This window comes from Drosophila novamexicana, unplaced genomic scaffold, assembly GCF_003285875.2.
Source record: "Drosophila novamexicana strain 15010-1031.04,08,12 unplaced genomic scaffold, DnovRS2.1 tig00000024-arrow-pilon, whole genome shotgun sequence".
NCBI classification, from domain to species: domain Eukaryota; kingdom Metazoa; phylum Arthropoda; class Insecta; order Diptera; family Drosophilidae; genus Drosophila; species Drosophila novamexicana.
Window position 1 is genome coordinate 1458989 of NW_020824768.1, and position 25609 is coordinate 1484597.

Here is a 25609-nt window from a genome sequence, read left to right on the forward strand (position 1 = left end):
AGATAGTATTTATAAGATACATATGCGGTCCACCCTAAATATGGGACATTTTGTAACTTTGTTCAAGAAGAAAGCCTAAATCTTTTTTAGTTAGTTTTAGAATACATGACAGTTTTTTCCCATTCTACTTTTCCAAAATATTTTCTAAATTCAACACATATATGCGTATATATATATATATATATATATATATGACTATACAATGTTAACTCTTATAATTCCTGAAACTTTGTTTAAATTGAAAAACCTAATCTAATTTCACATCAAATTTCTGCTGTTGTTTTCTAGCATTTCCTTATCCGAGCATATGCCCAAATAATTTTTCAACAATTTTTAATAATTAAACAAATACCAAACATGCTTTGGGTATCTGCTGATATTGCCATTTCCTGTTGCCATTTCCTATCTACAACATCGACAACAAAACCAAAAAAAAAAAAGGGGCACAACAATGCGAATGCTCTGTTATGTTTATCATTATCAAATCAACATCAATGTCTATATAAATATCGCCGAGGCGTGGGCTGGCCGTGGGCAAATGCACAGTAGCTGTCAATTAGTTGGCTTGTAAATTGCCAAGTTATTAGCCACAAAAAAAAAAAAAAAAATTTACATAATTGATGGCAAAAATCAGCCAGAAACGAACAAAAAACTTGCCTGGATATAATGGGGCTCTGCTGAAGAGAAGATGCAGTTGCTCTGCCAGCAGCTGGAAGATTGCGACATGCAACGGGAACAAACGCGACACCGGAGCCGAGACCACAAGGCAGTAAAAGTGAAAGTTCATTTGGCCAAGTCAAGGCGAAAAGACAACAAATATATATGTGTATATAAAAGAGGCGACCAGAGAGCTCTGGCTGTTTCCTTGAGCCAGCGGGCGGGTTTCATTACCTGACAGTTGCCGTTGTTGTGGGTGCCGCTGCCGCTGCTGCAGTTGCTGCTGCCAAATTGCTCGACTGCAACATTTGCATAAATTATTTACCATTTACCATTTAATATGGCCAGCATAGCTGGCGTCATCGTCGTCGGCGCCATTGTCGTAATTTGTAACTAAATATGCGACATTCGGTGTTGGCCGAGTTGACTTAACAACTTGCAACTACAACAACTAGCCACAACGACAACAACAACAACTCGCTGTACAACGTCCGTTTTTTACTATAATATTTATTTAATTTCATTAAATTTCTGCACGTTGCCAATAAGGAAGCCGCAGCCAAAAACGTTTGCCACTTAACTTTTGGCCGATAAAACCCTACGAATTGGCCAACACGAGTTCCGCTGCTGTCCATACTCATGCAAGTGTGTGCGTGTGTGTGTGTGTGTGTGAAAGTAAAACCCAAACCCAAATGAAAAATACCAACTTGATTTTCAATTTCATTTGGCCAAAACGTAGCCGTAAGCCAAAAAGAGTGCTGAAACACAACTCGAGCTGCCGCCTTCTGACTTTCGCATGACGAGAACAAGTTGTTGCTGCTTCTGTTGTTGTTGTTGTTGCTGTTGCTGTTGCTGTTGTTGTTGTAGTTGTTTCTGCGGCTGCTTTCCTGCAAACCACTTTTGGCACACCTGCCCTCAGCCAGAAGAAGCCTGGCAACAAAAAACATGACTTGTCTCGACAAGCCGATGCTTAAATACCCTGGCGTAGATAATTCTACCGGCATGAGATTAATTATACTCTAGACACTTGGGCTCTTTCAGTTCTGGTCTGGATTGGTCCAAACTGCATCCACCCGTGTGGTTGGCGGGCTTCAGAATAACCACCACAGTATGTCACCGCTTGTCGTACGAGGCGACTAAAGGAGACAATCTTTAGGTACTCCCAAATCTGAATCTGTCGTAACTAAAGTGCTATATAATGAGCTTAAGCGAAACCCGGTGGTTCTAGCTCCCGATGAGCTTCTAATCCCCGATGTTGCCCAAGAATTACTGTTATATCATGTGTTTATACGATGTGTATCTCCGATGAGGTTGTAATCCCTAATGTTGATTAACAGCTATATAAAATTGTACAGCAATTCAAAAAAGTATTGTTTATATATTAGTAGTACAGTGAAGCTGCTAAATACCAAGTTTTATTAAAATACCTTGAAGAACAAGAAAGTTATTTATACAATAAGTTAGTTCTAGACCTATCATATAAAGAAACAGGCATACGAACAGACGGACATGGCTATAACGACTCGCCTGTTGATACTGCTCAAGAATATATATAGCTTTATGACCTCTGTCTGGGCGTTACATATCTCCTGACAAAATGATGGTTGCCTCGGTTAGAGTATAAAGAGTCTAAATGCCGCTGCTGTCCTTCTGCCGCTTCCCTCTTTAGTCAACACTGAACTTGGCTTTTGTTGCGGGCTTTGTGCGCACTTCCTTTTCTTTTCTTCTCTTCGCTTCTTTCTGCTTGTTTTTTTTTTTTTTGAGAACCCTCGACACTTAATGACGCGATTTTGTTTTTATTTGTATTTTTTCATTTTACTTTTTGAATCGCATTTCTCGAGAACTTCTTTCGCGCTGCTCAACAGCTGTTTACGTTTACACAACTCTTTTTATTTCATTTTGCTGTTGTTCTTCTTCTTGTTGTTGTTGTTGTGCGGTACTTTATTAGCTTTTTTATGGCTTTCGCTTTAATTTTATTTCGCATTCTCTGCGCTGTTTGCTTCGCTTCGCAATGAATTATTGCAATTAAGCGCAGTTTTTTTTTTTTGTGGCTTTTTAAAAGCCGCCTTCGGATGTTTTTTTTTTCGTTATTTTTTAGTTGGCAATTGGCAGCTGCGTTTAGGCCCCAAAGTGGCGAGTTAGTAGCAAATATTTAATAATTACACGTTGTGTGTAGCACACAAATTACAAAGTGTTTGCAGTTTGTTGTGCCGAAAGCGGCAATTAAAATTGTTTGGCCAACACGGCGGCCCGAAGTACGCAAGCAAATTGGCAATACGCAATAACACACACACACACACACTCGAGCGTATTCTGAATGGGCCGCGAAAAGAATTAGATTTATGTGCGTGTGTGTGTGTGTGTTTGTGTTAACTAAGATTTATTGTGTATAAGGCAGTCTGGCTACTTACACTACTCAAACGTTAATTATGGCTAAGCCTTAATTAGCTACAATTGAAATTCTGACAATGACTTTTGCTCATTAATTTAAGGCTAAAAACTGTTCATTGAGAACACATAAAAGCTTCTTAGACTGTGAGTAACAAAGAGAAAGAGTTGAAGAGTCTCTCTGAGCTTCAATTACCGTTGTATAACTCAAGCATTGAGTAATTATCAATAAATGAACACAAAAGCTTACAGCTTCACATGTAATTTGTAAGCCTAGCTTACTTTTGGCTTTCTCTTATTTATTTATCTGTATCTATTTATAACTCATTGTCTTTCTCTTAAGCCGAAAGCTCAGTCGCACTGTCACAAACTTTTTCACTCTTTGTTATCTTCCGGATTTCTATTCTTGTTGAAGAACTGCACTTCTTTGTTCCCATTTCTCTTTGCACTTGCAAGTTGGTTAACCCTTGGCCAACCCGTTTTTTTTTTTGTTTTTCGTTTGCCAACACAATTTTTGCCCCGCCACGAGTTCAATGTCAGTTAGACAAGTGCTCGAGAGAACTGAGCTGAGGGCAGCTTGGAGCAGAGCTCATTAGAGTCACGTTATAAACAATTATATATGTGCACAAAGAAGCCAACGAGCTGGCCATAAACCACAGACCCAGCACCAATACAAAGGCAACAGTCTAACAACAACAACAACAGAGATTACAACAACTACAGCTAGTAGATTTGCATAAACAACTTACGCACATTCCGACAGCCATTTAGCGGTACATGAAGAGCGCTCCAAGTTGACGACTTGGTCTGCTTTTGCTTCTGCTTTTTTTTTTGTCTTCTTCATGTTTTGGGTTTTGATTTTGATTTGAGGCCATACGATGCATGCTGATGTGCTGAGAGAGGGAGAGAGCGTCTCGCTCGCTCGCTCTGATGGGGTGTGGTGGAATGGGGGTGTGGGGAGAAAGGCGGCTCCGTTGGCCAGTTAACTGACATTGAATTGAAAGTTACACAACTATTAGCTGGCCATATGGAGAGCGAGCTGAACCAGAAATCAAGGCAAATATTTACAGTGCTGTGCGAGCCGGTTCGCATAGCAATTATCCACATGCCAGCATATGTATTTATATGTATATATTTATGTCTCGATTATTTGTGTGAGAAGTGGGCGTGGCAGCGCCACATTTGCAATGTTTAGCATAAGATTGCGCAACGTGCGTGCGTGTGTGTGTGTGTGTGTGTGTGAGAAAGAGAAAGAGACTGACGATCATGTCTCTGCAATTATGCAACGCGTTTGGGAATATCATTTAGGGGGAAGTTTTGGTCCGCACGCTCATAAAAATCAAAATTAAAATAAATTGCAAGCAGACAAATCAAAATGAAAATGAAAACGAAAATGTGAAATGTGAAATGTTTATTGCAGCAAAGCGGGAAATCAAAATTAAAATGAAATAAAAAAATATATATAAAAAAAACTGCAGTGAAAATGTGTGTAAAAGTGAATATTTAAAATCAAATCAACTTGTGTAAAACGAAAAAAAAAATAAAATAAATAGAGACGAATATCTTAACGAAAAGTTTCGTGCTGCTGCTGGCAAAATGATTGTGAAAATGGAACCCGACGAACTAATCACCTTTCGTGTGCAGTATCTGCTGGATAGCGATCCGCTGTCGGCGACCACCGCCTTCCCCATACCTGTGCGTGCACCGACCTACGCCTTTGCCACCACCATGCCCCTGGCCACGCAGCTGGGCACCATACTGAGGCTGTTGAATGCACCGCAAAGCGTAAGGATGATTTGCCCCTTTCTACCACGTACATGCATACACATACATCTACTCTATACAAATCCGTTAAACAATAAACCCAATTTTCCCATTAAATACACGTACTTACATTTATGCTTACTTACGCTGCAAATAAAGCAGCAGATGAAAGAAGAAAACAAAAAAAAAAGGTTGCTCGACTTATCGGCCGAAATCTTATCGGAATCTTCCACGTTTCTCTTTTGTTTTGCGTTAGCTTAAACGGTATTTGACTTATTTTTTGTTCGCAAATATCAGTTGTTGTTTATTCGGTACTTCTCAAAATACACACATACATACATGCATACATACATGCATACATGCATACATGCACACATGCATACATGCATGCATGCATGCACACATGCATACATGCATACATGCACACATGCATACATGCACACATGCACACATGCGGGCATGCATACATATATTCATACATACATACATAGTTATCTGTCCTATAGATATAGCTTATCAAGATTTTAATATTTTTGCAATTAATTTTTTTCGTATTCTTGTGGCGTAGTCGAAGGTCTTATATTTATATGAGAAGATCGCGATTTTTTGACTACTGTATAAAATGTGCTCACAGTTAGTGCTAAAATATTTCTTACGTTATTAAATGAAATAAATATGCGCATATTTAAAATAAAGCTCGAGTCTTAAGCTAGTTTAAATGGTCAGCAGAGAGCAACTGTGCGCAGACTTCGTAGACTCAGTGTAGTTCGGCATATGAAAGCACAAATGTTTTAAATTAAGTTTTTATTTGCGGTTTTCGGTCTCACACGACATTTGAACGCAATTTACATAGCCCGTTTATACACATTTATCGATTAGAGTCATATTAATACAGATATACATATATACATATATAGATATGTATATATATCATGTAGCTTCAGCCAAAAATAATGTTTGCATAAAATACAAGTTCAAAGTCATAAATTTTGCGTGGAAATCAAAGATCAAAGAATTAAAACATATGAAAATAAACAATGGTCTAGCAAATTGAGCTAAAAAAAAAAACTATATATATATATATGCATATATATATATCATCTAAAGTCAAACGACTTTGGAGGTCAAGAGCAAGCCGCAGCGCGTTTGAGCTGGAAAAACCACAATGAGTTAGTTTTCAAAACAACAGCTGAAACATTTACAAATAGGTAATTGTTAAATATAAACATGAACTGACAAAACAAGCGGCAGACGAGCAAATGTTGATCGTACAGCAAATAATAGAGGCAAATGCGATATGAAGCAATGAATAAACTATGAAGGAATGCTCTGGAATGCTTTCAAATATGAATGTTATGCTATTTCGGAATTATTACTATCAAGTTGATGAAATCTGCGCACATTTTCATGAGATATAGTACTTTTTAAATATCAAAATAAAACTTCTTTCTTGTTAAAGACAAGCCAAGTCCATAATTCATACCTTTCCTAGATATCAAGCTCTTAGAACTTTGTCAAAATTGAAACTGATTCTTATAGAAGTAAATTCTGCATTTAACTGATCCGATTTTCATAAAGGGTAGATTTTCGGTTTGACCTCAAGATCAATTCTACATTAGAATTATAAAGCCATATTCTTTTTGTCAAAGCTCATGTCAAATATTTTGTCTTAAGACATCCCAAGTCCTACCCCTACTAGATTGCAAACTTTCGTAACTCTGTCGAAACTGAAGCGATTTGCACAAACGATACCTTTTTGAGCATGTTTTGATCTCTAGATTCTGCGTCCCAAATATATGTACTTTTGACAACACATTTCCGCAGTTAGTTTGACGTACAGGGCATGCTCTTTGCGCACCAGAGCGTTTAGTGACTGACGCTCAGTTGTTCTGGCTGCCAGTTATTATATTTTATTGTTGCTAATATTTAACAAATGATGCATTGCAATGCCGGGCAGCTGAGCCTAACACAGCTTAGGCTCCAGGTTCAGGCGCTGTGAGTGAGGGCAAACGCAAGACAATGGCTTGGGAGATGCAGCCATGATGCAGCCGGCTGTGGGCCTGCGGCTAACTTATTGCTATCGCACAATCTGTTGCAACTAATAGGAAGTTGGAAGTTGGGAGGGGGCACAGCCAGCGCAGCGCAAAAACAACTTACAGCACTTTTCATTGGCATTGTGAAAGCCTTGGCCAGCAATTATCTAAGTCAGCCATTGTTCCGTACCGCCGATCTCTCTGACTTTGACTAATTTGCAAAAAGCAAAAGCCAGCGAACAGAGTCCAGCCGAAGCTTGCAACGTGCGCTCCACACCATGTTGCATGCAACCCGGCCAGGCAAGCGGCCCCCATTGCCTGTCATCTGTCATCTGGAGCTGGAGCTCGCTCCGCGCAAGGATACGTAAATCTTGACAAGCGGCAGCAATAAATTCTAATGAGCAAATCGCAAAAGGAAATGCAACGTTCTCGTTTGCCTACCTATTTTTTTTTTTTTATTTCGTTTTCCCTGTCTTGGCTCAGGATGTTGTCGTAGTCAGATTTATGTGGCAGGCGCGGCAGCTGTGAATGCCATTTGTCCAATTAGTCAGCCCAGCGAGCAGCAGCACCGCAGTCCATATGGAGACGTGGACAGGGACTGAGCTGGAGCAGAGGGAGGAGGTGGGGGTGACTCGGTTGCAACTTGTTAAATTTAGCGCATTACAATGGATTCATAAATTTTCGCCTCTAATGCTGATTTCTAATCTTCGATGATGTCATGAACAGCTCTCAATTCTATAAACTACACCTATAAATAATGACTTTTTCGTTGCGGTCAATCGACGCAGCGCTTATTTCTTGTTTTATTTATTTTGTTTATTTTGATTTGATTTTATTTCTGGCCAATTGCCGTTGTTGTTGTTGTTGTTTTTGCTGTGGTTTTTTGCACGTCACCTCGCACAGATCCACAACAACAACAACAACAACAATGCGAATCGCTGTGTCCAGATAAGCGTATAAAGTGTGCGCCCAAAAATAGCTAGATAAATACAAAATAAATTCAAATCAAATATTTTACACATAAATAAAGGCACAAACGAACATTTGTCTGCGGCCCAGTGCGCGGGCACAAAGGAAAATCGCTTGGAAAATGTTTAAATTTTGGTCTTTGCGTCATTTACATATGTCATTCACACGTTCAACAAATCGACAAATAATTCAATTACCGATTTTGTATTGCCTGCAATTGTGAAATGCCACAAAGACCCTGCTATAGACCAGCATTTATATGGCCTAAATATAAAGCATACGCGCCGTTGGCTTACGCATCTCTTTGCTGTTTGCCCAAATAATTTGCATAGTTTCTGTTGACTCAACGTCTTGAACTCGGGAAACTTTTGAAGTAGCGCTGCTTTGTTGAGGAAGGTTTCCAATTTCAATTAGCATGCCTGGCTTTTTGCGGTCAGCCTGGGGTCAATTAACCCGCAGGCAGCGGCATTGATTGGAAAGCAAAAGTGTGAGCCATTCATCAAGCTCACGAGCCGGAGAATTTTGCATAAAAACATTCAAGTGCCTGCAATCAATTTGCTAAAAGCGAATTCTTCAACCAAAGCGAACTCTCAAATTCAATCGCCAGTCAATTTAATTGATTGTAAAACCAAATAGCTTAGCTTATTAGCCACAACTTGATTAGTTTTTATTTTGATTAGCTGCCAATTGGTTTTATTTTTAAACATAAATACTTTCTGCACTTAATTTGATTTCCCAAATGGCTTTTAATTGGTTTTCACTGCCTTTTATTACACATTTTCTTCGTATTTTATTATCAGCCGAAAATAAATATTATTTATTTGCCCGAGTATATTTTCAGCACACACATTTTCAGCCCAACCAGATTATTATGCTCGTTGCCTTAACTGTGTCAATAGCCGGCTTTTTATGTGTTTGGCACTCGCTCGAGTGTCCAGCAAAACATAAAAATGAACCAAAGCCATATGCGAAATTCAATTTGATTAAAAATCTTGTCATGCTTCACTCAAAAAATCAACAGCAAAAAAAACTTTGAAGCCGCCTCTATAAAAAATTGTACAAAATTTGCATAGGGCTGTGAATGAATGTGTGTTCGCATGTAAAAAACGAAAATAAAATATTAATCAAATAAAATTACAAACGAGTCGATATAGTTTTTGGCCAAAACTAATCTTGCATATGGCCAACAACTGGCCGTGCCTGAGGTTATTTACGATTTCTTTAGTATGCAAACACTTGCTTTGCCTTTAATTGTCAGATTGGCTTATATAAAATCATATACAAACTTTATAGGCATACATATTAAAGGCACTATTTCACGAATTCGACACATTTCAATAAATATCACGCTCTAACAATGCCAAAATAGTTATGTCAATATATATATACATATTTTCGCATTGCTCTAGAAAGTTTTCTTTATGTGCGACCGAATCAACATGCAGGAAGTTTGGTTCCGCAGATATGTAGCTGTCGTCATTTGCTATAAGAAACAACATTTGCTCATTTCATACCCAGGAAAAGCAATACTCAGCTACTCGAGTGATAAGCAGCTGTGACTTCAGCCAGACGGCTTGGTTCCACTTTTGCGCCAGTCAATCATTTTGGGATCATTTTGTCTACCGGCACTGGGCGAGTCATCTTAATAAGTAGCTAGCTTTCGGTAGAAGTTGTGACTAAATTACGCGGAACAAAAGTGCATATTTATTGTTTTTATTCGTCAACAGGAAATTTGAGTATTTAAACAATTAAGATTACTATCGTTTGATCTCAACAACTTTGTTGACTTTTATGTAGAATATCAGTTCCATAAGAATGTTCAGTGCCCAAAGATAACTTCTTTCTTTTATTCTATACAATGCTATATCTTAGTGACTATACATTAACATTTAATTGACAAATATCGTATTTCTAAATGTCGCCGTTCTATGCGATTCTCACGAATTCACTGTTTAAAATAATCTAATAAATACCATACTATTCTATGCTATAGTGTACTATATTATACTTCGAATCTATAAAACAGCTAAGATGTTGCCCTACTATGCGATTCTCATGATTTCATTTTATACTATATTACATAGACAGTTCCATACTAGACTGTAAAGCATACTTAGAGCTAAGAAACTGCTTAAACACATATTGTTGTGCACTTCTATCCAATTCTCATGAATTCAATGCTATACCTAATAGAGTAAACGTAGTTCTGTCATCCTCGTCCTAATGGATATAATAGCCATTATTTTGATGAAGGTTTGGTAAATTTTCATTTACTTACTGCTGCATATGTTGAAAATATTTCTATTCTATTGGGCTCGCCCTAAAAAGTCATTGGCCATTGGCTGGCAACGTCCCTGGCGAGCTTTTAATTTACCAAATGGCCTCTGGGTGCAGCGTCAAAAGTTATGAAAGACAAGAACCTTGGGGCACGCGATTTAGGTATGAATCGCATTGCCGTTGTTCTTGTTTTTGTTGTTGTTGTTGTTGTTGTTGTGTTTGGGGGTGTGTCCAAATTGCACCACAAAGAGTTAGGAGCAGCGAGCTCCAACTGCGCTCTGCTGCAGCTAATTCCCTTTCGACTGGGCGTTACCAAGCCTGCCCCCTTCCTTCCCGAAACGGGCGTATGTGTAATCTTTACCCGGATGGGAGATGGCCAAGATTTCTTTAGCTGCTGCAGCTGAGTTGGATTTTTTTTTTTCACACATTAAGCAAGCGTCGACACACATAATTTCATGTTGTCCGGTAATTGTTCTGTAAATGCACAAATAATTACTTTCAATGCGCCAATAAAAACGGGCTGAAAGAGCAGCAGACAGCGACTGCGGCAGGGGCAGCAGTCGGAGTGGATCTGCGTCAATCAGCGCATTTGTGCACGCAGCAGGAGCTGAACCCAACTAAGTCGCAGCTGAGCTGCAGCTCGCACGATTTGATCAATCAAGCGCTTGGCCATGGCAATCAGCGGCTTGAAAACTGAAAGCGCAGCTCCGAGAAAAGTAGGTGACCAGCAGCAGCAAACGCAGCAGCAGACGAGGCCAATGAAGGCGACGTCATCATCAGCAGCAACAACATCAGCTTCAGCATCTTCTTTGTGGCAAGTGGCAAGAGCGACTGCTGTTGGCGTCCTCGTTGCACGCCTAAACGAAATCGTCTGCCGACTTTCAACCAATGCAGCCCGTCACTCACAAAAATGTTCTATGGTCGTTGGCATCTGCATCTCTTTCTCTTTTTTGTCCGGCCATAAACAACTTTTACTGCGTAGCGCGGTAGTCGCTTACTTTTCGCATTGACTGTGCCGCCGCCTCTATCTCTGCCGCTGACTTTGACTTTGGCTTTAATTATAATTGCTTCTGCTCTTGCTCACTTGCAGATCGATGACGCAGCTATTCAGGTGTACAAGGATGGCGACTTTGGCGCCTATCTGGATCTGGAGTCATCGCTGGCCGAACAGACAGAGGAAATCGAGGGCCTTCAAGCCAGGTAAGTGCCACATGCCACACCAGACGCTCCCACACAACTCCTAATGAGAGCTGCCCACACACAAATACATAAGTGTTTGGTTATGTTTTCTTATCCAGCTGCGCGGAAAAGTCTCCCACACAGTTTAATTGGAAAAGCCGCAATGATTTATTAACTAAACTGTGCGAAAAATTGTTGTCAGCGATTTTCACTTTTGTGGCACGCGCTTACCTTGAACCCATTTTTGCGGGAAAGTCCGCAGGCTCCGTTGCGCAGGCTGGACAGCCAGCTCTGGGTTTCTGGGGCAGCTGCTCGTGGGTGGCTGCGGCTGTTAGCCTTTCACCACACACACACACACACACACTCGTACACTCGCACACCTAGGCGGCCGCCTGCTCCATTCGCTAATAAAGATATTGGCGTAGCGGCTGTCAGGCTCTGGCCATAAAAAATGTCGCTATCTGTGGCACAGGAAACTGCGCCGGCTCTGACTACCTGGCTGACAGACTGGCTCTGGCTACCTGACTGCCAATTGCCTGCCAACTGGCAGTTGCTACTCACTGGGCCAGACGTCAGGCATTTGCATGCCTCCGCGGCATCGTTGTCGTTTGTCGTTTCGTACGTGCAACTTGTTGCGATTTTTTGGCTGCAACTTGCGCCTCATTTGCATTTGCAGCAGCGGCACAAAGGCTTCGAGTATAAACGTAGGCAATGGCATTTTGGCGTCGTTATATATATATCTTTTTAATTCCGAACAACTCATAACTGAGATCGGGCCCGATTCTTGGTCTAGCAGTCACTTTGGTATGCGCCGCATGATTTCTTTGGCATGCGGAGGAGAACGTCAAGAGGCGGCTGGTGGCAGCCAAGTGGGCAGCAGACACACTCTTAACTGATTATAAGCCATTCACAACATACAAGCTTGGTTTATTATGTCATATACAAGCATTAGAATGAGTGCAAATGCCTGAGAGTGAATTGAAAAATGGAAGTGCTGGCGAACTGTGTGAGGAACAGAACAAGAGTTCGTGTAAGATTAATGGAAACGGGAAATTCAAGAATATAACGGAAATTAGATAGTTTTCATTTAATGCATGAATACGGGAAAAGTGTGGATTACACTATTGACTATTATTATTCATTATTCATAATCAATCGATCAACTGTCAGAGTTATCGATTGCGCAGACTAACGGAAAGTAACATCCGTTAAATTGTTAGGAATATAACAAAAATCATAAAGTCCCCATTTAATATATGCATATATAATTGCTGTGATATTATCGATTACAATGCTGAAAGCAACAATCATTAACTATCGAAGATATCGATTACGAAAATTATTGAAAAATCGCTTCCGATAAATTGTCTAGGATATCACATAAATCGGTTTGTTTTCATGCAAAATATCTTACTCGATTATAATCGATTACAATGCTTAAATAACAAATCGATTCGCTATCGAAGCTATCGATTGTGAAAACTATCGAGAATTCACTTTAAGCATTCTTTTGAGTACATTTATTTTTAGCAAACTTATCGATAGCCACAATGATCGAAAGCTTTGCAGCAGCTAGATTCGTATATGCCTTGACTATTTGTTAGAGCACATCTCAGTTTCTTATCGTTTGACCAAGGAACGTGATGTCAGGCACAAGATCGCATCCGAAGCAACTGACGTACGCGTCAGGCCAAGGGCCAAGCTCAGTAGCTGGAGGCCTGCTCCTCAGCCGTGATGCCAAGTCAGGCAGTGCTCAAATAATGGGATTAATAGAACCTGTCAGGGGGCTAGGAGGGGGAAGGGTAGCTACTATGTGGTGTGTCGTGTCTATTTCTGACTTTCACTAGCTGCACTCAGCTGCGGCAGCTGATGCGATCCTCGGACCATTATAAAATTATAATGCATATGTCGCCGCGTCTGTGCAAATTGTTGCCAGTTGGCAGTTAGGCGTTGTGCACTCCAGTTACTGGCGCCAATGAGTGTTCTAGGCGGGCTGGGTCTGCTCTCGGGTCTCGGGTCTGGTCTGGTCTGGCTGGGTCCGGTCACTAATCATGCTTATCGTATTAGTCATGGAAGCGCGCTCGCATGCAAATCATTCGCTTCAGTTCGCATCAAAATTCCACAAGGCAGGCACGCGGCTCGCATGGGTCGATGGCTCGTTGGCTGGTTGGCTGGTTGGCTCGTTGGCTGGTTGGGTTGTCAATCTGCAACTGAGCCACAGACACATTTGAGCAGCAGTCAACACACACAAATATAAACACTAACACAGGTGTGGCCTGGCCGTGTGCACTTTGAGTCGAATTGGGAGTTGAGTTGAGCACAGCTGAGACCACATTTCATTATGAATTCTTGGCTCGACTTATTGGCGGCTACAGTCGCTCAGATGCTTCATAGTCCATTTTCAATTATCTGCGTCGTTTGTTATTACTTTTATTATGGCCAACAACTGGGCAGCAAACAGCGGGTAATCAATGTTCTTAACTGGTCAATGAACCACACGGCAACCCATTGTGCCTTCGTTCGTTCCTTTTTTTTTACTCTTAGTTTTAGCCTTTGTTTTGCTGCCATTGCTAATGAAATTACATACAAAATTAATATCATTTCTTCCTCTCTCTACTTCTCTCTATCTGCCTCTTCTTCCGCCCAGTCGCAAAAACTCTCTGGTCGTTCGCACACAGCTGAGCGTACGCGTTCATGCCATAATAGGTAAGTGCCAGAGTCCAAAGACTAAGTTAAGAGACGTTGCGCATACGCCTCATTGTACCCGTTGACTTGCAGAGAAACTACTCTCATCGGAGGGCAGCGATCTGCGCCGCGCGCTCTTCTCCCTCAAGCAGGTGTTCCAGGAGGATAAGGATCTGGTGCACGCTTTCGTCGCACTGGGCGGTCTCAATTGCCTTGTGCGCGTGGGCAATTGCGCCGACCAGAACTATCAGAACTATATACTGCGTGCTCTCGGCCAGGTAAGTGTCCGCTGCACAGCGATCAACGGCTCACAGGTCCCAGCTAATCATGTCTTTAATATCTATTCATTGAACGCATCAGGTCATGCTCTATGTGGATGGCATGAATGGCGTCATGAAGCACCAGCCCACCATGGAGTGGCTGTACTCATTGATCGCCTCCAATTACCGATCGGTGGTCAAGACGGCGCTCAAGCTGCTGCTCGTTTTTGTGGAATATGCCGAGTCCAATTGTTATGTGCTGGTGAGCGCCATTCATGCGGTCGACGCAGCCCAAGGCACACTGCCCTGGGCCAATATTATGAGGTAAGACAAAGCACCAATCGTTGCCTGTTTTCAATTGATCACTCGAACATCTTCTTGTGTTAAAGACTGCTTAAGGACTACGACAATGCAGATGCGGAGCTGGTGATCTATGCCACATCGCTGATCAATAAAACGCTGGCGGGTCTTACGGATCAGGATAGCTTCTATGATGAAAGCGATCTGCTGGAGCAGCAGGGCATGGAAACGGTTATACAGCGCTACATGTCCAAGCCGGGCACAGATCTCGATCTGCTTGATCAGCTGCAGCTGTACGAGGCCGTCTTGAAGTAGGCACACTATCAGACATTCCAAACAGCAGAGAACTAACTTTACTGTCTTTGCAGATTCGAGGATGGCGAATCGGATGGCCAGCGCTTGCCGCAGAACTCATTGCGCAAGACGCAACGCTGTCGGCCCGGCTCGGGCACCACAGAGCGCCGCAAGTCGCGACGCCACAGCACGGACAACAGTCCGGCGCCCTTGACCAAGGTGCTGCCCACCACGGTGCTGCGCATGACGCCCACGCAGGCCACGCTCGATGAGGATGACAGCTCCGGCTCCACCAACTCCACAGAGTTCGGCAGCGGCATATTCCAGGATAAGAAGCGTAAGCAAATAGTTATAATGCACAGCCAAGAAATGCAAATTATTCGCTTTCAAACTAAATGCAGCACGGGATAGCGCAGGCGTCACGCCTGGACTGAGACGCCGCCGTGAGCGCGCCGAGCGGCACAAGAGCTTCCTCAAGGAGCAGGAGGAGGCGGCTGCCAATGGCATCTTTGCTGCACGTGAGCTGCGCGAAAGCTATGGTAAGTTCTTGTCCCTTGAATGGAATTTGCTTGCCGCCGGCTGCTTTCGACAAACGAAACTAACTATGATTCTCTCTCCATGCTAATGTGTGTGTGTGTATGTGTGTGCGTGTATGTGTGTGCGTGTTGTCTCATTGTCACCCGCTGCTCATGCTAACCCAATATGTCACCCACAATTGTCATACGCCAAGGCCAAATCGTAACCGCCATTCCTGCAACCATACAAAGCGACGACAGCCCGCCGCAGTCATTGCAATCTGAGCTGCCGCAGCCGCAGCCACAGCTACAGCCACAGCCTCTGCCTGCGCCCACGCCCTACAACATCATCAGCAACAATATCCAGAACAACAATAGCAACAACAATGGCCATCACACCCACAACAACCTCATTGACACGCCCAACAACAGCCTGCTGCTGAGCCCCACCAAGCAGCTGTTGACTGGCAGCCAGAGCATCTCGATCATCAACAACAGCTTCGACAAGGCCAACAACAATATGAACAATCAGAATGAGTTCCTTACCAAAAAGAATCTCTTTCGGGAGCGCAACGCAACTGTGATCAATGGCATCATGAAGAACATACAGCAGACGGACAGTGCCTACAAAAAGTATGAGAACGATGCCAATCGCCTGAACAACTACTACACACAGCTCAGTCAATCGCCCAAGCATCAGCTGGCCACAACACAGGATGTGCTCAGTCCCAAAAAGACGCTGAATGCCTTTGAATTTGCGCCCGCCAGCTCGACGCCGCTGAAGGCAGATGCACTGCCCGCACCCGAACCGCTGAGTCCCATACACAAGCCTGCGGTTGTGGCGCCACCGCCACCACCACCACCACCGCCGCCGCCACCACCAGGCTGGTGGCATTTTCCCATACAGCCAAATGCAGCTAGAACCCTAACCAGTACTAACCCAGAGCCACAGCCTCAAGCAGCTATGGAGGCAACAGGTAGGTGCAGTTTTTACAAAATATGTTGCCTACTTTTAAGAGCGCCACATGAATATCCATTGCCTACTTTCAAGCGCAGCCTCAAACTGAACATCAAATTTGCTGCCGCTGCACACTTCTCTGCGCCATCCAAAAAAGTCCGTTCCCCAAATTAAAAAGTCTTTTTCTTTACTTGATCACATAGATCTGGAGGACAAGGAAATGCTAATGCAGCTGAAACGCGATCATACAGTCAAAGATCTGACACAGAAACTATGCAATCTGCCCACAAGTCCCACACAGGAGGTGCCAGGCAGTCGGGCCATAGTCGGTGACATGTCTGGCCTCATATCGAAAGCCAAAGAGGGGCTTGCCAAGAGCAAGAGCAAAGGTGAAATTTCACGGTAAGTGACTGCTTCAATGTATTCACCCACTTCATAGATATATTATCAGTCATATTCTATCAATAGTTGCCTAATCTTTAAGTTTAAAGTTGTTCCAATAAGCTTTTCGACCGTGATATCATAATTTCTTGCCAACACTTGCCACTTATATCTGGTAGAAGTCTGTAGAAGTCCAATAGATCAGAATCTATATATTTTTTTTGCATAATATCTGGCGTTTATTAGTTAAGTCAATTGGTTTACATCGTGCGTGATTTAAGCGTATTTGGGCGCATATTTCTCATAGGTGGCAATGTAGGCAGCCTTGGCGGCATCCTTGGACAGACCCTTGTGCTTTGACCATGCGCTCCACTTGGCCTTGCCCTTCAGATCCAGTGCACCTGGCTCGGCGGTGGTGTTGTCGCCAACGGTGGCCTGTTTGTAGAGACCGTAGAATTCCAGGAACTCATCGTTCGTGGGGGTCTTGCTGAAGTTCTTGGCTTTCTCGGCGGCGGTGTTGAACTGCACAGAAGTTTATATCAAGCGGATTGCATAATCAATTTGCAATGTACTTACATCCATTATGTCTTATGCTCCGGTTGCTAATGAGTGCTAATTGTGCCAAGAGGCGGGCTTTTTATACTAGAACCCGGCAGCTGATAGCGATTTATGACATTCGACCCCCTTATATTTTAGATATCGATACCAACGGGTGTGTGCGTGTGTGTGTGTGTGTGTGATAAGCCCTACTAAATGTCGGCTATATAAAACACAAAACACAAAACTTTAATTGCCAATATTAAATGAACAAAGGTCTCGCATTTAGTTAATCAGTTTTTGGTGCTGACTAAGCAATGGCTCGTTCGGCTGGGCCACGTTTATTTTTTTTACAGGGTATTAGCAACTCAATTTAAGTGTAGATGGGCGCGTATTTCTCATAGAGCGCAATATAGGCTGCCTTAGCCGCATCCGTGGACATGCCCTTGCGGCTCAGCCAGGCATCGTATTTGGCGGCGCCCTCCGCATCGGCGGGCCTCTCGATGTTCACATCGCCCACATGCACCTGCTTGTAGAGGCCATAGAATTCCAGATAGACATCGTTTGGCGGCTTGCTGCTGAAGGCCTTGGACTTTTCGCAAATTGTATCGAACTGCAAAGGCAATAAAATTGAATTATGATTAGGAATATTATCTATTTGAAGGGCTTTGCGCTTTGCTTACATCCATGTTGCTTGGGATTTGGGCAAAGACTATGATTTGTAGCGCTCAAATCGCCTCTTTTTATAGGCGACACGCGCAATATAAGTAAATCTTATCGTTTCTAAACGCAGTCAAATCAAACAGGCGTAGTCATAAAACAAACGCTCGTAAATTGGCGGCCTTTAGAAATTTATGAGTCGCATTTTATGCAACTTTTTTGCAATAGTTAGTTAGTTTTAAGGGGGCGGTAGCTATACGAAATACCTAATCAATTATAGACTCATATCCGAGGGATCTTCCAATCTAGAAAGTCGTCTTTTTTTTATTATAATTTTTTTTTTTTTGCCATCGTTGGGGTCGCTTATCTTGCTACTAGGCGAAATTTTGATAAGCTTTATGGGCCAGTTGCAATTGTGTTATCATAAAATCGAAAAGTCCAGCTCGCTTGACCAAAGGAGGAGGTGCAATAATGCTGATACTTTGCACTATCTATATCTGTATATCTGTATATCGCACAGCTCATCGAGCGTTGATCAGGAACTGAAAAAGGCTGAGCCGAAGAAATCGGAGAACGAGCTGCACTGGGAGGAGCTGGTGCGGAATATGACACGACCATTAAATCTGTGTGATCTGGATTTTACCGATCTGCATTCGGACGATGAGAAGGATGTGCTGGCGCCGCGTGGTCTCGGCGCTGGCATACCCCCGCCACCGCCTCCCCAGGCTGGTGGCATGGTCATGCCGCCGCCCATGATGCCGCCCAGCCTGGCGCCGCCGCCCATGTTCAGCTACGGGGGCTACGGTGCCGGCAGCCTGACCAACAGCGTGAACAGCTCACTGAACGGCTCCATCAACGGGGAGCTGGCCAATGGCAACAACACCATCAAGAAGAACAAGAAGACGGTGAGTACACTCCCACAATTGAACCCACTGAGAAACTAACTGATTAAGCCATGCGGTTTCAGGTCAAGCTCTTCTGGAAGGAAGTGCGCGAGGACATGATACCGCAGGTGATAGGTAAGACCATTTGGGATGAGCTGCCCAATGCGAATGTGGACACGCAAAAGCTCGAGCATCTCTTTGAGTCGCGGGCCAAAGACTTGATGACCAAGGTGCGTATTGTATGACGTCTAACGACATTAGGGGTATTCCCGGCAAGTGTGTATTGGCGCGAGGGTTGCTCAAAATTCAATTGACAATAAACTAAGTCAAATTTTTTTTAAAAGTAGTTTTTATCTTAGTATAAATGTTGCATAACACAATTTTTTGCGAATGATATTTGTATTCTTTTCCCATTTATTTCTGGACATGTTCTAAAATAATTTTCTATATGTCAACGGTCTGTTTGCGGATATATCTACAAATACATATATGTTGTGCTAAAAACCAAAAAAATATATCAAATTTCCTCAAAAATTATAATCAAATAAAAATGTTTCCAAATGTTCTAGGAGGTGAGTGCCACGTTATGTTTTATACACTTTTACTCGCTCTCTCTCTATGTGTCTCTCTTTGTCTATCTCTCTCTCACTCTCACTCTCACTCGGTTTTTGTTAGTTTTGTCTTTGTTTTTGCACTCGGTGTCGGTTTACAACACTATTTTATGTTGCACACACACACACTCGTACACACACACACACTACAGCAAAAGCGCCGGAACTGAATACGGAACCGGAACCGGAACCACGAATTCATTTCTAGTTTGGTTTTTCGTTTGTTTATGTTTTGTTGCTACCGATAGATACATTGCGTATACGCCCCCTTTCCCACCACACGAACATCTCTCTCTGTCTCTCTCACGGTCTCACTCTCTTTTGCTGTGTCTAACTCTCTCTTTCTCTCGCACTTGCAGAAGCAACAGGAGCTGAACAAGAGCAAAGAGATCATCGTGCTGGACCACAAGCGCTCCAATGCCATCAACATTGCGATCACCAAGCTGCCGCCGCCGCGCGCCATAAAGGCGGCCATTCTGAAGATGGATGCGACTGTGGTGACTAGGGAGGGCATTGACAAGCTGCTGAACATGCTGCCCACGGATGAGGAGCGCGGCAAGATACAGGAGGCACAGCTATCGAATCCAGAGCTGCCGCTGGGCAGCGCCGAGCAGTTCCTGCTGACCCTGGCCTCCATCACGGAGCTGGGCGCACGCCTCAAGCTGTGGGCCTTCCGTCTGGACTTTGACAATTGCGAGGTAAGCTCGGCAAGCTTCAAGCAGCTGTTGCTCTTTTATTCAACTCATTCTTTTGCTCGCTGCAGAGAGAGATTGCCGAACCGCTGATGGATCTCAAGCAAGGCATTGAGATTCTGCGTCAGAATCGCACCTTTCGCAGCATACTCTCCACGCTGCTGTCGGTGGGCATCTTTCTGAATGGGGCGCCGGTCAAGGGCTTCCAGATCGAGTATCTGGCCAAGGTGCCCGAGGTGAAGGACACGGTGCACAAGCACTCGCTGCTGCACCATCTCTGTCACATGGTCATGGAGTCCAGCAGCGATACAAGCGATTTGTATTCGGAAATTGGACCCATTACGCGCGCCTCCAAGGCGGACTTCGCCGACCTTGCCCACAATCTGACCCAACTGGAGTCGGAGTGCAAGGCCTCCTGGGATCGCCTCAAGCTGATTGCCAAGCACGACTGTGCGCCGCCACTGAAGCAGAAGCTCGTGGACTTTCTGGCCGATTGCGCGGAACGCATCATCAGTCTGCAGATTGTGCATCGGCGCGTGATGAATCGCTACCGCAAGTTCCTGCTGTGGCTGGGCATGCCACAGCACAGTGTGTCCGAGTCGCGACCCAACGAGTTCTGTCGCACTCTCTCCGAGTTCGCGCTCGAGTATCGCACGACACGGGAGCGCGTCCAGCAGCAGCTGGAGAAGAAGGCCAATCATCGAGAGCGCAACAAGACGCGCGGCAAGCTGATCATCGACATGGCCAAGTTCAAGACCAAAGAGGATGTGGCCGATGCCGAGCTAAAGTAAGTGTGCCACAAATACCTCACACTTACATCAATTAACACCTTTGATAACCTTTTAACAGGCAACTGCTGGGCACGCCCAGCGCGGATCAGGCCGACGGCACACTCACCTGGCGACGCCGCCGCGCCGAGCAGCTGCGTTCGCCCATCGCCAGGCAGAGCGAGGAGCAGTTCACCGATGGCGATGATGAAATACTCGAATCTCTCGTCAAGACGGCCACCAAGGCCTCCGGCAACCGCACCACGCCCCGGGAGCGTAAGCGTACACGCCATGCGGATCGCAAGTCCTGTAAGTTGTTTGCCACGCCCACTCGAAACGCTTTGTTGCTATCTGCCCGTGTTGGCCAAGCTCAATTTTAATCCAGCTGTTGGTTTATCTTTTGGAACACACACACGCCCACACGCGCACCATTGGCTGGCCACACAGACACACAGGCACACCCACCCGCCCACACACACACACACCTGAGCAGATTCGAAATGAAATGAATTAAATGCCGCAACAAATTCCAAAATTGACACCTGAAAGAAAAGAAAAAACTATGCGCTGATCGACAGAATTATTATCCCATACTTAAATTGTATAAACCCCGCCCCCCTGTCCCTTTCCATGCTTTGGCACTTTTCGGTTCTGCTAGCTTACAAATCGGTTGCCTATATTGGTTTTTAATTTTGTGTTTTCTTACCATTAACGCACCCAACAAATACCAATCAATCAACCAATCAATCAACCAATCAATCAACAAATCAATCGACCAATCAATCGAATCGAATCAATCGAATACCGAAGTGAAGCGCAGCCGCACGCGCGAGGGATTCACAGTTGAAAGAGCACCATCGCCATAGAACCGTTGCGCAGCTGTTGCGCAACTGTTACCGAAAAGAACAGTCAAACTGTTCTCTTTTAGGTTTTTACCCCTTTATTTTGGTTAGTGTTGAATTGCATTGCATATATACAATGCAAACTTTTGATTTTTGTTCAAGTTTATTGTTCGAGTTACGTATTTTTCCAGAGATCCATTTGCCGGCATCTAAAAAGCCCGTTTAAATACAATTTTATGTCAAATTCTCAGCTGAATGTTTGCAAATGGAGCTCAAAAAATTTGTTTTTTTGCACTTGAAGCGCGCCTGTCTCGCATCCCACTTGAATTGTTAAAATACAGAGCATGCCTTTAATTTAAATTGAGAAAATATTGTACACAAAAACAAAAACGCCACTAAAACCGCATGAGTCGCACCTTTAGACTTCATCTATGTATCAAGTGTTGAGAGTTTAATTGAGAGCAAAAAATGTTGATAACTATTTTGATTTGTGTTTTGCAGTGCGTCGAACGCTGAAGAACGGTCTCACCGATGAGGAGAAACAGCATGTGTCTGCCCTAATACAAACCTATTAGAGCTAAGAAAATTCCCCGGGCGAAACCCTAATCCCATCCCAGAAACCCGAGCAAACCTCGCCAGTGACGTCACAAGTCCGGGCAATGCGCGCACAGACTGAAATTGGCGATCTCATGTGCAGCAGCAGATGCAGCCGAGCAATAGGTACACGGAACTAGTAGTTCCGGGTTCGGTTCCGGAAACGGAACTCGAACTGGTATACCGCAACTCCCATAAATCTGAAACGACACAGTCCTACAAAAGTTCTCTTAATTCATTTCTGTTATTCAATATTTGTTTTTACTTCGTCTAAGTATTAAAATTAAACATATTTTTTATTTTGTAACAACTGTATTAATAGCCAAAACAAATTTATATATCTATATATATCTATATATGTATATATATATGTATATATATGCATATATATTTTAGAATTTCAAAACGTTATCCCAAGATTTTAATTTGTACCGATCTGCGACGATATTAACTTAAAACTTAACTATAGCTTAGCCTTAGATTAACTACGATAATAAATAAAATACATACACACATATTTATTAAATCAACGGAGACTCGAACCTGCTTCAATATCCATTCGTGCACGGCTGCTGCACGTAGTCCAGACAGAAGCCACGATTGTCTATATCATTGGGCGCCTCCACGCCGTCAGTGTGAAAATACAGGCGAAACGGACGTACGCTGGCTGCAGAGGATTCAGATTAAGCAGGCCTTAAATGGATCGGGAAATTTGGACTTACACTGCACGGTCTTGGCCAGCATGCCCGCCTCGGCGCTGAAGGTGCCGCCGCAGACGCGATCCTCGCAGCCGGGCAGCGGCGGTATGCGATCCGCGGAGCGTATGCAGCCAATTAGCAGCCAGTCGCTGATGCAGCCATTGCCATTGGGTGCCGCCCCACCACCCGCACCAGCACCGCCGCCACCCACCATGGTGGGCACCGGATTGTTGGAGTTGCCGGATATGGTGAAGGCACGCGAACGATTGTTCTCCAGATCCGGGCAGGCATTGTACTGAATGCCGCAGAAATTGCGCTCGCTCCGTATGCAAATGCTGTAGTCTTGATTCGAGAGCTGACGCCCGCCCACTGTGTTGTAGTTAAAGCTCCGGACACGCCCACTGATCGTCGTGTAGTACTGCAGGCAGCCCTGGTCCGCACGGCTAATGCTGCCGCAGTGGATTTGAGTGACGCGCACGCGCCACAGGCGCGGAAAGCTGGCGCTGGTTATCACGGACAGCACAATGGGATTGCTCTGACCCAGACCCGCATCGATGTACACTGCAAAATGGAAACAATTTGGTGACTAGTTCTCAGCTTTCGCTGGCAGATCTCACTGTGATCGCCTGTGGAGCTGCCGCATATGGTGGGCGTGGGACTACCGCCCGAAATCAGCAGCTGATCCTGATTGCACAAATGATTGGCCGCCTCGGGTGGCGCTATCGAAAACATGTCCAGGTCCAAGCGCAACTGGCAGATATCTGGATGCAGCTTCTGCACGGTCACCTGACAGCTGCCGGTGCCATCGTAGACATCCGGATGATTCGGATTCACAAAATACGTGGAGTTTTCGCGTATGATGCCGCCGCAGGTTTGTAGAACTGCCAAATGTATTTTAACTTAGGGATTGAGCTTCTCAAAAGACTTGCACTCACATATGCAACAGACGCCGTAGCCACCGCCGCAGGGTCCGGCCGGAATGCCATTGCGTAGCAGGCAATCCTTGTTGGCAATGCAGTTGCCCTGCTCGCCGGAGGGCGCGGCACAGCTGCTTGGTCCAATGGGCACCAGGGCAAAGATGGGTAAAACTGCGAAAGGTCAAATCAGCTGTGGTCAACACAAACACCATATCCACCACACCCACACTTGGACTCGCGCTGACGCGGCGTCGGGGACAGCCACTTGCTGCCAAAGATCAAATCCCGCCAGCTGTTCGTATGTGTTTTGGTTGGCACCTTGCTGCTGGCCAGGACGAACATACAACAGATCACGTATACGCTGCTTAGCTGCAGCTGAAAATTGCTCATTTTCTCCTAAGGATATCCGTTTCCAAAACCGTAGCTGGAGCTGGGAGCTGAAGATGCGCACGCGTTGCGCCCTGGCGCTGTTATGGCACGCAGCCGCCCAGGGGCGACAATTTATTCGGCTTGGCGTGGAAATAGGTTTAATGACCGCAATTTGTGGGCGCTTTGCGCTTTTTAGTTTAACGACAAAAAACAGACTGCTACGGTCGGGTGTGCCCGACTTGAAGATATCCTCAGCTCCAGCGCCATTGAAAACATTTCAAGTATTTCAGATCTATACATCCATCCAATCTTCTTGCCTTTGCCTCAAACTATGTTTGGGAATTCTGAAATAACTTGGTTGTTTAAAAGCAGATTTTTGTGAAATTTTCAAAGCTTGAATATGGCTTAAGAGTGTGTGTATATACCAAAGCGCAAAGCTTTACCTTTTAAATTGAGCTATTTTCCATTTATGATGAAATGGGACTTGGTCTGCAAGTAGTGATACCTATGTACCTATGTACATACCATGTTTGGTGGATATAGCTCCTATAATATAACAGTTTTCAAAATCGATAAATGTCGATATTATAGATGAGTCAAAGATATGGACAGCGTGTGATATACTTGTATAAATAATACAAATGTTCATTCTCTAACTAGTATAGTTCCCGAGAAGGAGAATCCTGATCAGGAATATACTTATGTACTTAATGCGACCTGAGATGCTTTCTTCTGCCTGTTAAGGCAGCATACCCATTCTATTCATATTCAGTGGGTACATGGTATAAAAAACTGTAAATTTAGCTGAATATTAATTGCTTTGACAAAACTCTAGCTGCTAAAAAACAATTAGTTGCGCCACAATCAACAGCAATGGTAACAGCAGCAACAAAAGCGACAACAACAACAACATTTGTGGCTCAAAATCCAAATGCAGTCAATGGCATTGCTGGTGGTGCGGAGGTGTCTGCGGATATATCCCTATATAATACGTGTATTACACGTTTCGTCAACGTTTTTTGTTGTGCTTCCTGTTGCGAATTTGTATTTTCCACACCCTCGCATGCGATTATATGTTGGGCAAGGCCTGGCGAAAATTCGAGCGTGAAAGTGGCTAACAATTTGGTTGCGACATAAAAGAAAATACATTGTAATAGAATAATAATAATAAAACTTATGTCACATGTGGTGTGAAATGCCGCTGTGAAAACCGAAAACCTGAACGTCATCTAGTCTGACTAATTTGATTAAAGCCGAACGGCAATTGGGTCAATGTTAGCTCTTGTTTTGCCTAATTTAATTTATTTATTTTGTAACCTAAGCGAGTGCACTTTGTTAGCCACTCGCTTGGCTCTGGCTAAGTTTATTGGACGGTACA

General features: G+C 43.9%; 4 protein-coding genes across 10 annotated transcripts in view; 1 reads left to right on the top strand and 3 right to left on the bottom strand.

Moving 5' to 3' along the window:
- The window catches only part of LOC115771272 (FH1/FH2 domain-containing protein 3), a 48060-nt gene extending 25501 nt beyond the window's left edge, over window positions 1-22559 (top strand). The window contains exons 1-17 of one of the 7 annotated variants that reach the window (XR_004018927.1): window positions 4590-4830; window positions 11179-11288; window positions 13915-13973; window positions 14046-14230; window positions 14313-14536; window positions 14602-14823; window positions 14881-15143; window positions 15208-15345; window positions 15537-16298; window positions 16483-16681; window positions 18378-18762; window positions 18825-18971; window positions 19712-20050; window positions 20116-20831; window positions 20894-21120; window positions 21622-21759; window positions 22155-22233. Coding sequence is in view for 5 of the 7 variants with exons in the window: in XM_030716890.1 (XP_030572750.1) it covers window positions 4642-4830; window positions 11179-11288; window positions 13915-13973; window positions 14046-14230; window positions 14313-14536; window positions 14602-14823; window positions 14881-15143; window positions 15208-15345; window positions 15537-16298; window positions 16483-16681; window positions 18378-18762; window positions 18825-18971; window positions 19712-20050; window positions 20116-20831; window positions 20894-21120; window positions 22155-22228 (4239 nt within the window). In the remaining 2 variants the exon portion in view is untranslated. Of the gene's footprint in view, window positions 1-4589; window positions 4831-11178; window positions 11289-13914; window positions 13974-14045; window positions 14231-14312; window positions 14537-14601; window positions 14824-14880; window positions 15144-15207; window positions 15346-15536; window positions 16299-16482; window positions 16682-18377; window positions 18763-18824; window positions 18973-19709; window positions 20051-20115; window positions 20832-20893; window positions 21121-21621; window positions 21760-22154 lie in introns of those variants that run through there. The other 6 variants (XR_004018926.1, XM_030716890.1, XM_030716888.1 and 3 more) reach the window with 6 other exon arrangements.
- On the bottom strand, window positions 16871-17319 carry LOC115771274 (acyl-CoA-binding protein homolog). Its single transcript, XM_030716894.1, has 2 exons — window positions 17237-17319; window positions 16871-17182 (listed from the first exon to the last, which is right to left on the bottom strand). Exons 1-2 carry the CDS (start codon window positions 17240-17242, stop codon window positions 16937-16939), a joined length of 252 nt encoding a protein of 83 aa, XP_030572754.1. The 5' UTR covers window positions 17243-17319; the 3' UTR covers window positions 16871-16936.
- On the bottom strand, window positions 17398-17904 carry LOC115771275 (acyl-CoA-binding protein). Its single transcript, XM_030716896.1, has 2 exons — window positions 17881-17904; window positions 17398-17810 (listed from the first exon to the last, which is right to left on the bottom strand). Exons 1-2 carry the CDS (start codon window positions 17884-17886, stop codon window positions 17571-17573), a joined length of 246 nt encoding a protein of 81 aa, XP_030572756.1. The 5' UTR covers window positions 17887-17904; the 3' UTR covers window positions 17398-17570.
- Window positions 22560-22795: 236 nt separating the features above from the next.
- LOC115771219 lies at window positions 22796-24252 on the bottom strand. Its single transcript, XM_030716820.1, has 5 exons — window positions 24090-24252; window positions 23881-24033; window positions 23563-23826; window positions 22970-23506; window positions 22796-22914 (listed from the first exon to the last, which is right to left on the bottom strand). Exons 1-5 carry the CDS (start codon window positions 24250-24252, stop codon window positions 22796-22798), a joined length of 1236 nt encoding a protein of 411 aa, XP_030572680.1.
- Window positions 24253-25609: the final 1357 nt, after the last annotated feature.

Coding starts and splice junctions, on each gene's coding strand:
- LOC115771219 (XM_030716820.1), bottom strand. CDS start 24,252: ATGAGCAATTTTCAGCTGCAGCTAAGCAGCGTATACGTGATCTGTTGT. Junction 23,827..23,880: donor CTACGGCGTCTGTTGCATAT/GTGAGTGCAAGT, acceptor TACATTTGGCAG/TTCTACAAACCTGCGGCGGC. Junction 23,507..23,562: donor CAGCTCCACAGGCGATCACA/GTGAGATCTGCC, acceptor TCCATTTTGCAG/TGTACATCGATGCGGGTCTG.